The sequence below is a fragment of the Geotrypetes seraphini genome, chromosome 2 (genome assembly GCF_902459505.1).
Source record: "Geotrypetes seraphini chromosome 2, aGeoSer1.1, whole genome shotgun sequence".
Classification (NCBI taxonomy): domain Eukaryota; kingdom Metazoa; phylum Chordata; class Amphibia; order Gymnophiona; family Dermophiidae; genus Geotrypetes; species Geotrypetes seraphini.
The window spans coordinates 184,278,450-184,297,431 of NC_047085.1; the positions used below are offsets into that span (position 1 = coordinate 184,278,450).

Consider the following 18,982-nt stretch of genomic DNA (forward strand, 5'->3'; position numbering starts at 1 on the left):
CACACTACTAATACAAAAATCTTGGGTGTCATAATAGACAATAATCTCACCTTTCGACCACACATTAGCTCTTTGGTTAAAAATTGCTTCTATAGACTAAGAATGATTCGTTCGCTGGTCCCCCTTCTTGATTCTCCATCTCTCAATACTCTAATTCACTCCCTAGTGATCTCAAAATTAGACTATTGTAACTCCTTATTAAAGGGGGCTTATCTCAAGGATATTAGGCGCCTCCAAATTATACAAAACACCGCAATAAAGGTAATTTCAGGTTCTAAAAAATTCGACCACGTCACGCCTCTACTCCAACATGCCCATTGGCTTCCCATTTCATATAGGATAACATTTAAAATAGCTCTTTTAGTCTTTAAGACATTAAAAAATAATACTCCAGCATTTATAGATAGACATCTGATTCCGTACAATTCGCCTAGAGTTCTCAGATCATCCTCACAATCCACCCTATATGTTCCCTCTTTAAAAATCATTGGTACTCGCCGTGACTTGATTTTCTCGGTTACTGCTCCAACAATTTGGAACTCACTCCCTCTTTATTTAAGACTTGAACCAGACTTGCAAAAATTTAAGAATAGCTTAAAGTGTCTTCTTTTTAAAGAAGCCTTTAACTAAAAGTTTTTTTTTTTTTCTGCTGGTTATTTCCTACTTTCATCACCCTTCATCAAATTAAGATCCCCTTCCCTTTTAACTTTTCTTCTGTTATAAATTTTTTCTCCTTCACCTTCCTAATGTACTACCCCATTTTGGTTATTTTATTTTAAAATTGTATTTTTTCTTTCTTTCCTACTGTTTCATGTGGCATGTCACCCCAGTTTGTTTTTTACTTTTTTAAAGTAGTCATTTTTAATTTTAATGTATTTGTGATTTTATTGCCTTTGTAAAACGCTTTGTAATCTGAAAAGCGTTTAATCAAATATCATAATAAACTTGAAGCTAATAGACTGCGGGATATCATCTCGTGTTTCAAGGATTTTAAAATTAAAGAGGAGATTTTGGACCAGGGCCTGTGTACGCTCCACCATTACCTGGGAAACTTATGAAATCAAGCTCTATCAAGATCTGGCCTTGGTTACTTTGCGGAGGAGAGCAGACTTAAGACATGTGCTTCAGCATTTATGAGAGAAAAATATCCGTTATCGCTGGCATCATCCCTTTGCCCTGCTTTTCTATTTGGATGGTTCGTTTAAAACAGTCTGGACCCTTGAGGAAACTCCACATTTTTCCAGAGATCCACTTGGGTGTGGCTGACCAGCGGTCCAATTTAGGGCCGCGAGATTCATGCCCTGCAGGGGATTCGACTGATAGCAGGGTGTAATTAGAGGCAAAAGTTGGCTCACCAGACAATCTTCCGAGAGCTTGCTCCACGAAGTGGGTACAATCTGATTCCACAGCTATTTGGCTTTTCTGGAGGATTATAACAGAGGAAGATGGCCAGCAATTTGGAACTTTGAAGTCTTTTTGCACTAGTTTTGGTGTGAATGTTTATGTTCTGGATGAGTATGGGCATGTTCTTATAGACTTTAGGATGAAAGTTCTGTTTGCAGACTATTTGAAATGTTCTTGGATGGTTAAGTCATGAGCCCTTGGGGACACGAGGATGCGCAGAACTCCTCCGCTTCAGGGTATGCACATATCTTTGCGGTGCTTCCCAATGTGTTCTGTTCAAGGGAGGGAGGGAGAAAGGGATTTTAGGGTGAACAGAATAAGATGATTTTTTAGGATGTTTCTTGGGGGGTTAATCTGGCTGCCTTTTCTTCAAACCTTCAGACACTCCTTCCAACTATTGGCTTATGATTTGATTATATCATCTCTGGGATGGCAGAAGACCTGAAACTTATGATTCTTAATGTTAGGGGTCTTAACATGCCAACTAAGAGACGCTTATTGTTTAAAGAAGTACGTCACCTACGAGCAAACGTGATCTTTATTCAGGAAACACATCTTATATCTATTACATCACTAGAATTTCTCAGATATATCTTGCATCTAATATGCTGGGGAAGAAAACGAGGGGTGGGAATCTTGCTGGCCAACTCCTTGCATGGGACTGTCAAACATATCGTACATGACCCAGAAGGCCGATTTCTTTTGTTAATTATACTAATGGGATTACAATCCTAAACAATGGTGAATGTTTATGTTCCTAATACAGAACAAGTAGCATTCTTTGATTTATTAAGCAACTTGCTTTGCTGTCATGCAGAGGGAATGCTTTTAAGTAGGGGTGATTTTAATATTATCCAAGACCCAATTTTGGATAATACCACTGATAATGTCTACTATGTACAAAGTGAGGGAGAACACTTACTATCCCTGGTACATCAGTGGGGCCTTGTTGTTATTTGAAGGCGACTCTACCCCCACGATCGGGAATGCACTTATCATTCCCCACTCCATACCTCCCACTCTTGATTGAACTTTGGTTTGGAGACCAGATCAGCTCAGCAAGTGTAATAATGCTCGATACAGCTCAGCACTCTTATCTGATCATGCTCCAGTAATAGCGATAATTCAGGGTCTGGTTTCACAGCAGGTTCGGCCTCTATGGCGCTTCCCTGATATGTTACTCTTGGAGCCCGATGTGGAGACAGTAGTGAAGGCTATGGGTGAATACTTGGAGTTTAATGATCTTAATGGTATAGACTCTGGCCTTTTATGGGAAGGACTAAAAGCAGTTCTTAGAGGGAAAATTATAGCTCTTCAGGCCCACCTATATAAAACTAAGACTTGTAAGGAACAGACTTTGTATAGACACTTGCAAGATTTAGAGCTTCAGCTGCGGGGGACAGCAGAGGTCTGAGGCCAATCGGTCTCAGCTTGCCGAAGCTGCGTAATGAGCTCAAGGAATTAGAGCTTCTTAGTATTGGAGAGGATTTATAAAAAGCACGTCAGGAACATTTTGAATTTAATGAATAAGGCCAATCGTTTAATGGCCAATAAATTTAGAAAGCAAAAAACCTGGAATTTTATAACTTGTATTACTATATTTAATCTGGTGAAAGCGGGTAATAAATAATCAATATGAATACTCCACTATTTAAATAGAGAGCACTATCTCAACGGAAGAAAAAGCCTCAGGTTTTTGTTTTAGATAGAGCATAAATGCTCAAACCTCTTCCACCCACGTCATCGGCAAAAAACTTCCGAAGGGAATGTGCAAATACCACACAATTTGTTAGTGCAGGACTGATTTATTTGTTACTTGCAACATTTCCTCTGGGACTCTTCTCCCCTCTGTGTGGTTCGATGCTGCTATAGTCTGTTGCCTCGCATGACATTTCTACATTTTTTATAGGTTATCTGGGAAGTGGTAGGAATTTCTTGCTTAACAGTTCTATATTTAAACAAACCATATCATATGTCGCTTCCTCTTGAATTTGTCATTGCGGTATTATCTTGGAATGACAATGTGTACAGAACTTTTGAGGGCTTATTTTCGGGGTTGGTCTTATTTTGGGGGAAACGCGGTATTTCTCAGCTATAGATTATCCCCATCTTGGCCAAAATATTAGAGGGCATTAATCAAAGTCCTTTCTGAATGCAAAATTTAATTTCCCTGATGATGTTGGGGTCTTGATAAATGTCCAACCCATGCAGATATTTTTTTTAAAAAAGGTGTATTGTTTAACTATGCACTTATTTCTACCCACAGAGGGAAGAGATGGTGCTGGGGGCAAAATGAGGACAAAGATCAGAAAATTTTGTTTGGAAAAAACAAGAATTTTTTTAAATGGGAAAATGTGTTCCAGAAAAAGGAAATGTACTTAATTGCACACAATTTCCAGAGGCAATAATGGAAGCAAAAACATATACAGACTTTTTTGTTTTGATAACTGGTAGGCATCCCCACAAGGTTTGCACCATTGTGGACTGTTGTAACTACCCTCAAATATGTACAGTCAGAAAGTAAATATATATTCAGTTATGCATGTTGGGCCCAGGAGGATTAAAGTGGAACTGAGGATACAACTGACTGTAACTTGGCTTAAGGTTTGTGAAGAACCTTGTTTGAGAGAATTTTTCCTTTCTTGTTAGGTGGTGAAGATGGCTATTTCACTGGGATAATGTTGAAAACATCAAGGGTGAAGTTGTTAAGTCAAGAAATTATTCCCTTCGAAACAACAGCCATGATGAGAAACCTCCTTATTGTGCAGGTGGGTATAGCAGTCTCCTTACCAAGTAGCTGTGTTGAATTTTTTTCCATTATCTATGCTATTGTCCACTGATTGACTTGGTATTATAATAGAACTCTCTTAATAAGGGCATTATGCTATGATTTCACCTTATCTAATATCTGATCCCCAGCTTGTAAAAAAAAAAAAAAAGGTTTTGATCTTCACAGGATGAAAGCCAATACCGTGTGTACTGATAAGAGCAGTGATTATAGGCTTGGTTCACTCTGTTTTGGGACTTTCCATGTGAGATTTGACCAGATAAGGCTCTTTTCTAACAGTTATCATCTGTTTGCTCTGATGGGTTGAATCTATTTCTGCACATTATACTGCCCCTGACCCTCCAGGGTTTCTTCAACCACATACATTAAAAAAAAAAAATTAATTTGTTACACCCTAAATGTAAATGCCTAAGTATAGCAGAGAAGAAAAGTATAAAACATTTTAATTTTGTTATTAATTAATTTTATTAATATAGAAAATTATCATAACAGCAAAAATAAAATCAGTGTTGACATAAGCTATCATAAACTGATTTATAACACAATTACAGATTTAAAAATGGTACATAATAGAGCCTAGATAACCTTAGTTGATGCCATAGGCTTATCTGCAACCAAGACTTATCAATTTTCTTAAAACTATAAAAGGCCCCAGAAAAATCATGCCTGAGAAGGATGAGGGTGAAAAAGTATTTCCTGATGTTGCTTCTAAGTATCCCATTCTGTAACTTCAACTCATGATCGCTAGTTCTATTACTTCTCCATATCTGAAAAAGATTAGTTTGCATATTAATACATCGACTTCCTCGGTACTAGCACAGCCTGAGCATAGCACTCCAAGGCCATATGATACCAATCATAGGGTTGCATCAGGGTGCTGTGCTCCATCAAATTGATGCTCTACATCAAATGGACACTGCATTGAAGCATCAACATTCTGCACATACATCCATATCCCATGCTTTTCTCCCTTGGTACCGGCCTAACCTCAGCAGAATACATTCTCACTGTCCCCACATTTTCATCCCTGTTCCCTCACCGTCTGCAGTAAAGCACATTTTTTATTCCCATCCCTGCAGTCTTAATTTTCTTCCCTGCATCTTCCCACTTAAAGCAGAAAGATGATTTTATGCAATTTTATGGGTCTAAGGCATTGCAACTAAACATTTTTTAAAGTCTATAGTATGTGTGTTTTCCTAACTTTTGATGTAAAGAACATCAATAAAAGTACAACTTATGAGGCATGCTGGGTTCTGTATTACTTGCAAAAACCAAACATCAGCTCAATACTAGTGATATTTTAGTCCAGACAATAATTTTAGTTCTAATTATTCATATGCAAAACATGGAATACTAATTCTTATTTTATTATAGTTTTGGCTGCGGTAGACCATTCTGTGTTAATGCCTCAAGATCAAGAACCACTGCCACTGCGGTAATGGGGACACTGCCCAGTCCTCCTCACACCCTATCTTTAGACCTGGTGGTCTAGTGGCCTCTTCCAGAGCAGGAAAGAACCCAACTCTTTCCTGCCTCTGCAACTGTTGTAGCTGCTTCCACTCCAAAAGATTTTCAGGATTTCTGTCGAGACTTCATGTGGTAACCTCACGAGTCTGCTGTATAAAGTCTCAGCAGCCATCTTGAAAATCTTTCAGAGCGGCTAAACAGTGAAAAGGGCAGGAAAAAGTTGGGTTCTTTCCGTTGCCCCCAAAGAGGCTACTGGACCACCAGATCTAAAGGTAGGGCTCGGGGAGGCCTGGCCGGCTGATGTCCCCACTACTGCAGTTAAACCATGGCAGTGGTTCTTGATCCCGAGGCACTATCACAGAATGGTCTACCGCTACCACAGTAATACCAAGTAAATGCCTACAGGCCTTTCAGTAACCATGGTAATTCTTGCAGTAATGATTACCATATCACTCTCCAAGTGACAGACTTACTGACCAAATCTGCCTATGTGAAAACACTTGAGGATACATCATGTGACAGGTAAGCTGATCATTAGGGTGACTCCCAGAATCTTGGACAGGATTTTGGAAGGGAAGAGGTGTTCCCTTAATGGTGCGCATGGGCAATATAGGGGAAGATGTCTGGCATTAGGAAATCATAGCACTAGCATGTTCAATTTTAGCTCATGCTCAAAGACCCAGGCTAACATCATGTCACGTTTAGAAGATAATGTAATAGTTGAGGAATGTGTGTCAATATGCCAATAAAATCAATTATTAAATTTTCCAAAAATGCAACACAAATAATGTTCATGAAGTGTGATGCACTCAATGACCAATGCACATGTAGTAAATTTATGTAGAGATTAAGTAGCTTTAGAAGTCAGTTAAAAAAGTGATAGTATTGTATTTAAAAGTTTTTTTTAGCTTCCTGCACAGCTGTTATTTTTTTGTCATGTTTTCTGGTACATAAGGAATATTTTATCTTCTAGGTGAACATATCTGGTAACAACGTTTGTCTTATGACATCCCATCTAGAGAGTACCAAAGAACATTCCAAAGAACGTTTAAATCAACTGAAGTTGGTATTGGAGAAAATGCAGGCTGTACCAGAATCTACCACTGTGATTTTTGCTGGGGACACAAACCTGAGAGATAAAGAGGTGAATGGCAGCATAAGATACTGGGAGCTTCTTGATTTACTTAAATTGTATTCCAGCTTTCTCAGAGGACAAGCAGGTATAATATTCTCACAAATGGGTGAAATCATCCACGAAACACAGTACAGACACTACCCAAGTGCATTCATTGTCACTTTAAATCTTTAGGCAGTGCACATATGCGTGTGCAGGTGCTTTCCCGCCCATTGTCAGCTCACAGAACCATCTGTTCTCTGTTTTTCATGGAGCTGAGAATCTTCATCCCCAGTTTTCTCCTCAGCGCATCAGACTTTTAAAAATTGTTGTGCCTCCCATCCTTCTTTTTCTAACTTTTTTTCATTATACTTTATTTTTATCGCATACCAGTATTTTACCTGACTTCTTTGGATGAAAATTGCCTTGAACCTTTTTGCTATAGTATGATTAATAAATTGTGTGTTAGATTAGATTTTTGTCAACTTTTCAATTTTTGTGCTTCGGGCCACCTTGAGCCCTTTTCCTCCAGGGAGCATCACTCATTTTCAGGATACTTTGCATTTGAGCTCCCTGAGCCACTGAGCCCTTTGATTTAGCATCGGGTGTTTTCCCTTCCATGTCAAAGACGGTACCAAGTGGCTTTAAGAAATGTTCTGGATGTAATTAGACCATTTCAGGCTCTGACCCATATAATTGGTGTATCCAGTATCTGGGTCCTGAACATCAGAACATTAGTGTACCCTCTGTCTCTGTATGCAAAAGAGGTTATTTAAAGCCTGAAAAGTTCAGTTTCAAAAATTTTCGGTATCACGTTGGCATCTACATCAAACATAGCAGGGGGACGGATGGACTCAGAACCTGAAACTCTGCCTCTTCTGACCCCAATATCAACGCTACATCCAGAGCATCTGGCATCAGGTTCCTTGCAGAGGCAGGAATCTCATCGCTGCCTAGAGCATCGAAGGATGTGGCACATAAGAATAGCATAGCTGATTTTAAGAAAGGTTTGGACAATTTCCTGGAGGAAAAGTTCATTGTCTTGTTATTGAGAAACACATGGGGGAAGCTACTGCTTGTCCTGGATTGGTAGCATGGAATGTTGCTACTCCTTGGCCAGGTGCTAGTGACCTGGATTGGCCACCGTGGAAATGGGCTACCGGGCTTGATGGACCATTGGTCTAACCCAGTAAGGCTATTCTTATGTTCTTAAGAAAGCTAAAAAGCACAAACATTCTTCCCCTTTTAGGCACTGATAACTGCTTTCCTTCCATTCAGATGATGTCTCCTTGTAGGTGTGTCTTGACATCAAGGTCTCCCACGTCCCACCAACTAGTATAGCAGACTGCTTCCATGGCAATGTCTCATTTGGTACTGGCACCGTCTCTCTGGGAGGAGATCTGGGCTATGTTCAAACAAAAGCTTTTGGGCTATTGCAGATGCAATCTTCACAGGCATTAAAGGCTGCCACACCTGCCTCATCCCAGCCTGAGGATACATCAAAGCGTTGAGGACGAGATCACCTACCTCTGCTTGACATCAAGCATCGGTGTTGGCACTGACCCATTCAACACATGCATTGTCATCCGTGGAGGAGTCATCTCCTGCCATAGAACATTGACATTCCTCTTGATTCATTCCCTAATTTGCCTAGTAGCGAGTACTTTGAGTAGTCTGACTCTGATATCTCCAACCATTCAGATGAGGAGTTGACAGAATACTCAGCAGAAGAATCCTTTGGTATTCCTTCTAATCTTTCCCCTCCTCTTCATTGATGCACATCTCCATCAGAAAGTATATCTTTAACTGACTTTATAAGGCAGATGGGGCAGGCTTTGGCCATTAAAGTGAAAACAGAAGAAGAACCTTGCTATGAACTTTTTGTGTGCCTTGAATTTGAAGTACCATCAAATGAGTACATTAAGTTATCCTTGCCAGGGGAGGAAGTGACGTCATCTCACTGAATGGCAGCGTGAAGCAGAAGCTCCGTCAGGCTTTTGTTTAGCATAGCGCGTGGCGCTTCCAAAGTGCACCTATTTGCCACTGTTTCGGGCTGTTCGGGCCCCCCTTCTTATGGCGACCCGAAAGCGCCTAGACAAATTTAAATTTTTCGGCGAACCGCCAGAGAAATCGGGTCCGGAGGCGGCGGGCAGCATGAAGGAGAAAAAAAAGATGGCGGCCGGACCGGTGACTCCTTCAGAGTCGGAAGATGAAGGTATCCCTGATCAGCGGGGGGAGGTTGGCGATGCGCCCCAGAAGTCCATAACGGATTGGTTTAAAGAGCTGAAAGCTGATATTATTGGGGTGAGGGGCGATGTCCGAGCGGCGATAGCGGAGTTAAGGTCGGAGGTCCGTGAGCTGGGAGCCCGAGTTTCGGCGTCGGAGGACCACGTGGCCACCCTTAATACAACTGTGACCTCTACCTCAGAGACTACAGCCCGCATATCTTCAGAACTCCGGGACCTACAAACTCAAGTTGAAGACCTGGAGAACCGGTCTCAGGCATCCCTGAAACTGAGGATTATAGGGATTGCAAAGCGGTAGTACGAGACTTTTGTGCATACCTCCTGAGAGCTGATGGCGCTGACCTGCCTGATAACGTAGTTCTGGTGCGTGCCCACCGCAGTCTGGGAGCTGTAAGAGCCCAGGGCACTCGTGATATCATTGCTTGCTTCGGGGAGTTTACATTGAAGGAACAGATATTGCTGGCTGGCCGTCGCCAAGCTACACTTCGGTGGAAGGATTTGGCGGTGGGAGTTTTTCAGGATCTGGCGTGGTCTACCTTGCAGAAGCGCAGAGCGTTTAAAGATGTTACACAAGCGTTGCGCTCTGGGGGCCATAAATATCGTTGGCTCTTCCCCTTCGGTATGTGGCTGACCATTAACGGAACATCTCGGAGGGTGAGCACAGTGTCGGAAGCCTGGGCAGAGATGCGAGCCCTGGGCTGTGGGACCTTGCGGGAGGAAGAACGACCCCCGGCTGTGGCTTCCACTTCAACACAGAACACGCCTTGGAATACGGCGTTGCGCTCTGGCAAGACACCGATGAAACCCCCACATTGACTGAGTTTGGACACTGAAGCACCTATGTGGAGCCGGATTTTATTACTTGGCTTTGGTTGAGCCTTTATGAGAGAGCTTGGTTGAGCTGGGGACCTTAGTTGGATCCTGCGCTCCCATAACCTTGTGCCTTTCTTTATGCATAGAATTCTAAAACAGTTTGTGTTATTGGGTTGCACTATTACTTGATTGTTTGGATTTGGGGTGTGGTGAGGTACTTTTGATTGACAGCATGGGGTTTGGTGTGTGTGAGGAATGTTTGGATATTGAGTGGGGTGGGCTGTGTGGCATGCTGCGTATGTTTGTGGATGTACACTTTGGTAGTTTCATTGATTTTGAAAGTAGTGATAAATGCCTTTGGGAGAGGATTGCACTTTCTGCACGCTGGTGAATCCTAATGGTACGGGTTCGATGCAGCGTAGGGGAGGGGGGAGAAGGGTGGGGTCTGGTGGGGTTAGGGTGGAGGGTGGGAAGGGGAGGGTGGATGAAAAGCTTTTCACTGTAGGTTCGTGGAATGTTAATGGACTTAATAGTCCGGGTAAGCGTAGTATTGTATATAGGGAACTGGTCCGGATGCAATGGGATGTTTGTTTACTTCAGGAAACACACTTGAGGCCTCGAGATGTGGCAGTTTTACGTTCCCCCTTGTATGATCAGATCTGGACCCACCAGGGGTTGACACCAGGGAAGAAGGTGGGGGGCTTGGCCATATTGGTACGAAAGGGATTGGGGCTTGTGGTTGATCAAGTTTATCGTGATGGTGCAGGGAGATGTTTGGCTCTTGTGGCTACTTTGCAGGGCCGTACCATCACTCTTATCAATTTGTATGGCCCCAATACCGGTCAAGCCAGCTATTTTGGGTCTATTAAAGAAGATCTGGTTGGTTTTGTGAGGGGGTCTGTGTATCTTGGTGGGGATTTTAATGTTACCCCTGATGTTGCTTTGGATCATTCTGTGGGTGGGACTCGGTCTCCGTCAAAGGCTGCTAGACGGACTTTACTGTCTTTGTTTTCTTCTCTGGGCTTGGTGGACTGCTGGAGGTTGTTGCACCCCACACAACGTACCTATACTCACTATTCACATGCACATAGCTCGTATGCACGTATAGATGGGCTGTGGGTCCATCGTAATTCCTGGGGAGGGATTCGCCGGGCGGAAATTGGAGCTATTCAAGTCTCTGATCATGCGCCTGTGTGGGTAACTTGTGTGGGTTATTGGGCTGGGGAAGGACGCCGTTTTTGGAGACTTAATGAGTCTTTATTGAAAGATCCGGCTGTGGTTCGGGAGGTGAGTGTGACAGTGGATCAGTACCTTCAGATTAATGATAACAACACGGTTAATGATGCGACCTTGTGGGATGCCCTCAAGGTGGTAGTACGGGGTATTTTTATTAAATGGGGTGCTCGTCTTAAGCGACTACGGGCTCAGCGCTCGTTAACGCTTCATGGGGAGGCTGCATCAGAGACACCAGGACCCCTTAGTATATGAGCAACTTGTTAAGGTACGGGCGGAGCTTTCATTACTACAGATGGAGGAATATGAGTTTTTGAGGACACGCTTGCGACAAACGGTCTATGAGTATAACAACACACCTGGATCTCGCTTGGCTCGGTTAATTAAGCTGAAGCAGGCGAGAGCGGCAATTACGACGATATGGGATGCGGGGGGGACGGCGCATTGTACTGATTCGGCTATTAGATCGGTTTTCCTTAAATTTTATTCTGAATTGTATCGGACTTCACAGGGGAGAGATCCCACTGCTATTGAGGGATATCTCTCGCAGTTGCGGCTTCCTCGACTTTCAGACGCGGATAGGGAATTGATTAATGAGCCTATTGAATTAGGAGAAGTCTTGGGAGTCATTGCGAATTTGAAGTTGGGGAAATCGCCCGGCCTGGATGGGTATACTAATCAATTTTATAAACTTTTTCGTGCGGTTCTTGCTCCGTTATTGGTTCGGGTTGCAAACGGAGTGCGGGATGGTTCCTCATTACCCTCCACTATGGGGGAGGCTGGGATTTCGGTCCTGCTTAAACCGAGCAGAGATACGATGGGGTGTGGGTCATATCGGCCGATTTCGCTACTAAATACTGATGCAAAAATTTTAGCCAAAGTTTTAGCTCTTCGCCTGGGGCGGGAACTGCCTTCCTTGGTGCATTTGGATCAATCTGGTTTTGTTCAAAAACGACAGGTTTGTGATAATATTAGACGTACGTTACATCTTATGTGGGCTGCACAGAGGACATCTGCTAAAATTGCCTTTTTGGCGATTGATGCAGAGAAGGCTTTCGATCAAGTTGACTGGGAATTTTTATGGCAGGTGATGTCGCGGATGGGGTTGGGAGCTTTCTTTGTGACTTGGGTGCAGGCCTTTTATGCGGCTCCAAGGGCCACTGTGTGTATTAATGGGGTTTATAGTGAATTTTTTTCCATAGCGAGAGGCACTCGACAGGGTTGCCCTTTGTCTCCTCTGTTGTTTGCTCTCTCTATGGAACCTCTGGCCATTTGTATTCGGGAACATGGTGACTTATTGGGTGTGACGGTGGGGGATATGGAACACCGCTTAGCACTATTTGCCGATGATGTGTTACTGTATGTTCGGGACCCGGAGGACTCGTTGCCAATTTTAGTTGATCTTTTTTTGGAGTATGGGCGGATTTCGGGGTTTACGGTGAATATGGATAAATCTGAATTGTTAAGTGTTAACTTGGGGGCGGAGGATCAACGTCGCTTGGCAGCCCGGTTTCCTTTTCGATGGGCTCCTGGGGTTATTCGCTATCTGGGGATTCGTTTACCTGCAGATTTATCCCAATTGTATACAGCTAACTATGCAAAGATCATTCAACAAATCCGGAATGATATTCAACGTTGGAACGGGTTTGGGCTGTCTTGGTGGGGTCGCATTGCGGTGTTAAAAATGAATGTCCTACCCCGTTTGCTCTTTCTCTTTCAAACGTTACCGATTGCAGTCCCGTATTTGGTGTTGAAACAGTTACATGCGTTGTTTTTTCATTTTATTTGGCAGGGGAGATCTCCTCGTATTCTAGAGCTGCTTTGTGGGCGGCCAGGGATAGAGGGGGGCGTGCGGTGCCTAATCTGTTGTGGTACTATCGAGCCGCTCAACTGCGGCTCTTATTGGATTGGGAGATTGCTGACTTTAAATTGGCGGTGCGCATGGAACAACATTTTGTGGGACGCCCCTGTTTGAAACATTGGCTTTGGTCCTCTTCCATTGGCATCAGGAAAATGGCGGTTCCAGGGAACCCGTTTTTGGAACATCTTTTGGAAAGTGTGGTGTGTTACTAGACGGCGTTGGGGGGCTGGGGTGGCCCCTTCGATTCTTGGGGCAGTACGTGCAGAACCCATGTTCCCGGCAGGTGGGGAGAGTTCTGTTTTTGTGCGGTGGGAACAATTGGGGTTATTTACCTTTCGCGATGTGCTTCAAAAAGAGGTCCTGGTGTCCTTTGAAACCTTCAGGATTAGCACTGCCTTGCCCAGGGGAGATTTTCTGGCCTATTCTCAAATACGTCATTTTCTTCACTCTCAGGAGTGGGATAGGGGGCCCACTCAATCTCTCGATCCTTTTGCTCACATGTGGATCACTCTTCGGAACCTGCCTAAACCCATCTCTGTTCTTTACCAATATATTCGGGGCTCCTTTTCTTTTCCGGCTCTATACCAGCGGGCTTGGGAGGTGGACTTGCACTGTACTTTTTCTGTTGAGGAGTGGGCTAGAATACATATGGAAGTGGGGAAGGCCTCTTCTTGTGCACTTATTAAGGAAAATGCCTATAAAGTAGTTCTCCGATGGTATTATACGCCTGAACGTCTCCATCGCATGTTTCCTAGTGTTTCGGCATTGTGTTGGAGATGTGGGTTGACTATGGGGACCTTTTTGCATATATGGTGGGCCTGTCCAGTTCTGAAGCCCTTTTGGAGGAAAGTAGTGGGATGTTTATCACACTTGTTACAGATTTTACTGCCTTTTTCTCCACAGGGATGTTTGTTAGGTCTTTATAATGTTAGTCTATACTCCTGGCAAACTAAGCTTCGGCGCTGGGGATTGGCGGCAGCTAAATGCTTGATTGCTGCTCATTGGAAACAGGGACTGGCACCTAATTATCTGGATTGGACTTTAAAGCTTCAGTTTATTTATCACATGGAGCTGTCTATTGTAAAACGTCATGGGTACTATTATACTTACACCCGGACTTGGACATGAATATTAGAAAAACTCGAATCTTTAAGTTGAGCTTCTTTCTGGGGGGGGGGGATTGTGCTTGGGGGGACTTTCCTGAAGAAACAACAGGGAGTCCCTCATTGAGGGTGGTGGAGTTGGAGGGGTGGGGTGGGGGACACTGTGGAGTTCTGGTTATTGCTAAATATTGGGGGCTTGTTTGTATTGTTGGGAGCAATTTCTGATGTTTGTGCTGATGGGGGAGCATTGTGTGATTTGGTATGCTTTTGTATGCTTGCTATCCCATTTGTTGTCCCTGATACTTGTATTCTGGTTTGTATATTTTCAACAAAACTTTCAATAAACATTTATTGATTTAAAAAAAAAGTTATCCTTGCCAGTCAAGAAAGCTACTTTATCCAAGAACAAGCAAGCATTATAATCTCAAATGTGGGCGAGGTCATCCACGGAACCCTGGCACAGACATTCAAAAAGTGTAATCAATTTAAAAACTTTAAGACCACTTATACCATGCCTGCACTTGTGCCTTCCCGCAGGACCTACAGTTCTTTGTATTCCATGGAGCTAAATGGCTGTTTGTCTCTCTAGTGCATAGGTGTCAAACACAAGGCCTGTGGGCCAAATCCGGCCCACCTGGCTGTTTTAGGTGGCCCGCACCTGGATGTTTTATCTTCTGGCCAGCTTCCTATTCCTCATTTCCGCAGTGTGCTCAAAGCTGCAGGCAGTGGCTCCTTGCGCATCCCACACCTCATCCAGAAGCATTCCCTTTAACGTTGTGACGTCAGAGAGAAGGCTTCCAGTTCAGGCTTAGGAGCCGCCGCCCGTGGCTTTGAGCACACTGTGGAAATGAGGAGGAGGGAGCCGGCCAGAAGATATATTGCTTGAAAGCTATGGAAGTACTTTCCAGCACAGGACAACAATCTGTCAGAGCCTGAATGGGAACGAGAGCTTCTGGCTGGCCTGATCATCTTTGGACTTCATCTCCCAAGGCTGCATTGACACAGAAGACATAAGAGCACAGGTACCTGTGGAAGCCCCTTTCCCCCAGATTTGAATACATGGAACATCAATGGCTACTAGGATTTCACAACTCGTAGCCTAATCCTGATTAAAGAGCTGAGAAAGCATGTGTGTAGTAGTGATGGAAGACAGATTCTAATGAAGTACAGAAAAGATTATGGCAAGCCTGCGCCTGTGTAGTTTAATTTTGTGGTTAATCATTTTGTGTTGTTAATAAGATTATATTGTGTGTGTATATATGAAAAATGAATGGAAAAAATGATGTTACAATTAGTACTATTATGGGGGCGGAGATTGGGCGGGGTCTGGCCCGCGACTTAGCCTGTGTTTTAGATTTCGGCCCCTTAATGTGATTGAGTTTGACACCCCTGCTCTAGTGTATCGAACTTTGATTTATTTTTGTGCCTGCCTGTCCTTTTTTTTTTCTTTAGGTTTTGTCTTATTTAGTTTTTCTTACTATATATACTCAGTTATAAACCGAGCTAACCTTTTCCCTCCACCCCGAAAAGAGGGGAAAAAGGTTCGCTCAAATATGAACTGGGGGGGGGGAATTTATATTCAATTGCCCTGCCTTGCACCCAGTTCTCCTTCCTTCCCTCCTTCCTGCCCAAAGTTTCCCTTAAGCCCTGGTGGTTCAGCAGTGAGCTGGGACAAGAGTGATCCTTCCCACGTTCTGTCCCGGCCAACTGTTAACCACCCCACTTCCCAGACCCCTCTACAACATACCTTTGAACCCTGTTGGTCTAGCGGTGAAGTGGGGCAGGGGCTATCTCCATTTACTCCTGCCCCGTGCAGAGCCATGATCAGAAATGGAGAAGACTAATGGTTTCCAGTTGTCTGATCACCTCTTTTGTCTTGACTGCTGCGCCTCGCTGTGGTGGGCTGGCGTCCAAGTCCTCAATTGCTCAATGGATTCAAATGGTCATTTTCACAACTTACATCGCCTGCAGCAAACAGCAGCCATTTTCTCGTAAGGCACACTCGACTAGAAGTGTTGCTGCGTCGTGGGTGAAGTCTCGCGCGATTCATCTAGATGACATTTGCAGGATGGCTACTTGATCCCCTTTCCATACCTTTACCCGGTTTTACCGAGTGGCTGTGGCAGCTAATGCTGCTTCTGGGACCTCGATGTTAAGGGTAGGCTCTCCTGCTACCATTACTAAGGGACGTAACAGAATTGACGATTAGGTTTTTACTTATGTTACCTATGTTACTTTGTTACCTTAACCTTCTTCTTACAGAGCTTACTTATGAAGCTTTTAATTTAATTTATTTAATTTAATTTAATTCTTATATACCGCTAATAACCGTGAGGTTTCTAAGCGGTTTACAAAAATGATGTATTAAATGATACAATAAATAAAAATAAATAAGATAGGTACTTGGAAATTCCCTAACTGTCCCAAAGGCTCACAATCTAACTAAAGTACCTGAAGAAACAATTTATGAAAAGTAAAGATAAAAATATAAAGACAGAGGTAGAGATAGAGATAGAAATGAATATTCCAACAAGATGTGATTCTAATCTTTTGATGCACTGTAACCTGGATTATCTAGCTCTAATGTTTTCTCTCTGCAGGTGACTAAAATAGGAGGCCTTCCTGCAAATATTTTGGACATTTGGGAATTTCTGGGCAAACCTGAGCACTGCCGTTACACATGGGACACCAAGATGAACAGCAATCTGGGAGCACCGTACACCTGCAGGCTACGATTTGATCGTATATTGTACCGTGCTGCTGCAAGTGGGAGCCAGATGATCCCACGTGCTCTGGACCTCCTTGGGCTAGAAAAGCTAGACTGTGGTAGATTTACTAGTGATCACTGGGGTTTGCTGTGCAGCTTTGATGTCGTATTGTAGAAGGACAGAACGTGGTTTTATTTTGTGAGTGAATTTATAAACTGGAACTGAATTTTTTTTTGGAAGTGATAACAGGAATTCTTGAGAAAAAGCCTGCTAGTTTTGGCAGGTCACAGCTTTTAAATAAGTGGTTTTTTATTAGACTTCCTTTTTTTAATTAGATTTTAAACCCAATTGAATAGTGCTGCATTTCCTACCCACCAAGTTGATACCAGAAAACCGTGGCAATGGGGAGAAATCCAAAAGTTCTATAGGGCATAATGAACTTTAAGACATTTTTCCTTTTTTATGCTTTAACATAAGGGATAAAGGATCTTTTATATAAATATTATGCTGTTAAATAGCGATGTGCCTAACTAGTTAATTGTTCTCTTCTTCTCTTGCCTTCCCACCCCTGCAAACATTTGTGACAGGATGAATATACCTTGCCTTGTAGTTGTATTCTTTCAGCTCTTAATGATATGTAGAAATAAAAAATCCCAAAAATAATTCTCTTAAAGTGTTTCAAACTTTTGCAGATGAGGACAGAGCTTGCAGGGATGGGGCAGGGATAGAGTTCGCGGGGAGAAGACGGGGACAAATTTGTTCTCTTGTCATTCTCTAGTTGGCATTGCAATTTTTAATATAGGTGTAAATTAATCCTAGTCATTAGGCTCTGGCTTGTTTCTCCAAAGTTGCATCCTTCTCTACACCTTTTGCATAGAATGATATAAACTACATTTGGGGGATGAGCATGTGAAGGATCCCCTTATACTGAATGTTTTTTCCTTATGGCTGACTGTAGTAGGGTCTTGTGAAATTCGTTGGCATAGTTTACAGCTAGTTTTATTGCAGGGATGTTTGCCATTCTCTTCCTTGTGTGTAGGAAGTGTGTTTTTCACTAGTTTCTGTTTCAGACAGGGTGGCTGTTGGAAGGCCAGCATAGAGCTGGGCATATTTTTTTCAGTAATTTGTCCCCGTGAAGTGGTGGCTGTAGATCTTTTATGATTTTCCTCAGTTTTTCCTGCTCTGAAATATATGTCACTATTTCTATGTGGTCTTATTACCTTTATACTGCAATAGGTTTTCTCTGGGTATTTCAAGGGAGGAGGCAATATTCTTGGAAATTATTTTGGAGTTGTATCCTTTTTGTTTAAAAGCTTCAGTCAAGGTTTTGAGGTTTCTCTCTGTCTTTTAGGTCAGGGCAGATACTGTGAATATGATTTAGACTTTCATACAGTAGACAGAGGTAGTAAGCATGCAGATCTCTCTTGCATGTATTCATTAGGGCTAATATGAAAATGCAATCTGTTGATGGTCCTCAAAACTGGGACTAAAGGCCAAGGCTATAAATAGCATCCTCAGACTTGGGGAGTAAAAACCTGAGCCAGGGCATATCTGCCACTTAGGGCTCCTTTTATGAAGGTGCGTTAGGGCCTTAACGCGCACGCTAGCCGCTACCGCCTCCCCTTGAGCAGGCGGTAGTTTTTCGGCTAGTGCGTGCTAATCTGGTACGTGCGCTAAAAACGCTAGTTTGTAAAAGGAGCCCTTAGTCACAGGGCCAGAGTTAGAGGTCTAATACATTATGAACAACTTGGAGACCTTCATAACAGTTTTGTTAGTATCTTCCAGATTAAAATACGATTTTACCAGCTGGTAAACAAGGGGCGGAGGAAAGACTCGATTTTCTTAGTACATAAGAACATAAGCAATGCCTCTGCATGTTAATGTGGACAATTACCCCTGAATTCTATATATGATTTGAGTTGCATCTGGAACTTAATTGAATAAATGAGCCAATTAACACTGAATTGCTTCAGTGCTAATTGGATTTAATCTAAATTAAGGCACAGGGTAGGTGCCTAAACTTTACAGTAGGGTATGGAAATGGGAGAGCCACGGGCAAATTAAAGTTCAGGTTTAATATATATTTGATATACTGCCCTAGGGTTAATACCTTTAGAATGATGTGCATAATTAAATAAAAGCAAGATGAGAAAAAGGGAGGACAGGAACTACATCAATTATAGAATGGGGGAGAGGGCTAGAGAGCTAAGGGGATACTTAAATTAGTACAGTGTTCTTCAACCAC

At 42.9% G+C, this 18,982-nt stretch overlaps 1 protein-coding gene across 2 annotated transcripts in view; it reads left to right on the forward strand.

The window, feature by feature from the left end:
• Positions 1-16,967, forward strand: part of TDP2 (tyrosyl-DNA phosphodiesterase 2) — a 33,038-nt gene extending 16,071 nt beyond the window's left edge. For both annotated transcript variants that reach the window (XM_033934856.1, XM_033934855.1), the window contains exons 5-7: positions 4,054-4,172; positions 6,633-6,803; positions 16,630-16,967. In XM_033934856.1, coding sequence (XP_033790747.1) covers positions 4,054-4,172; positions 6,633-6,803; positions 16,630-16,911 — 572 coding nt within the window. In that variant the 3' untranslated portion in view covers positions 16,912-16,967. The remainder of the gene's footprint in view (positions 1-4,053; positions 4,173-6,632; positions 6,804-16,629) is intronic.
• Positions 16,968-18,982: the final 2,015 nt, after the last annotated feature.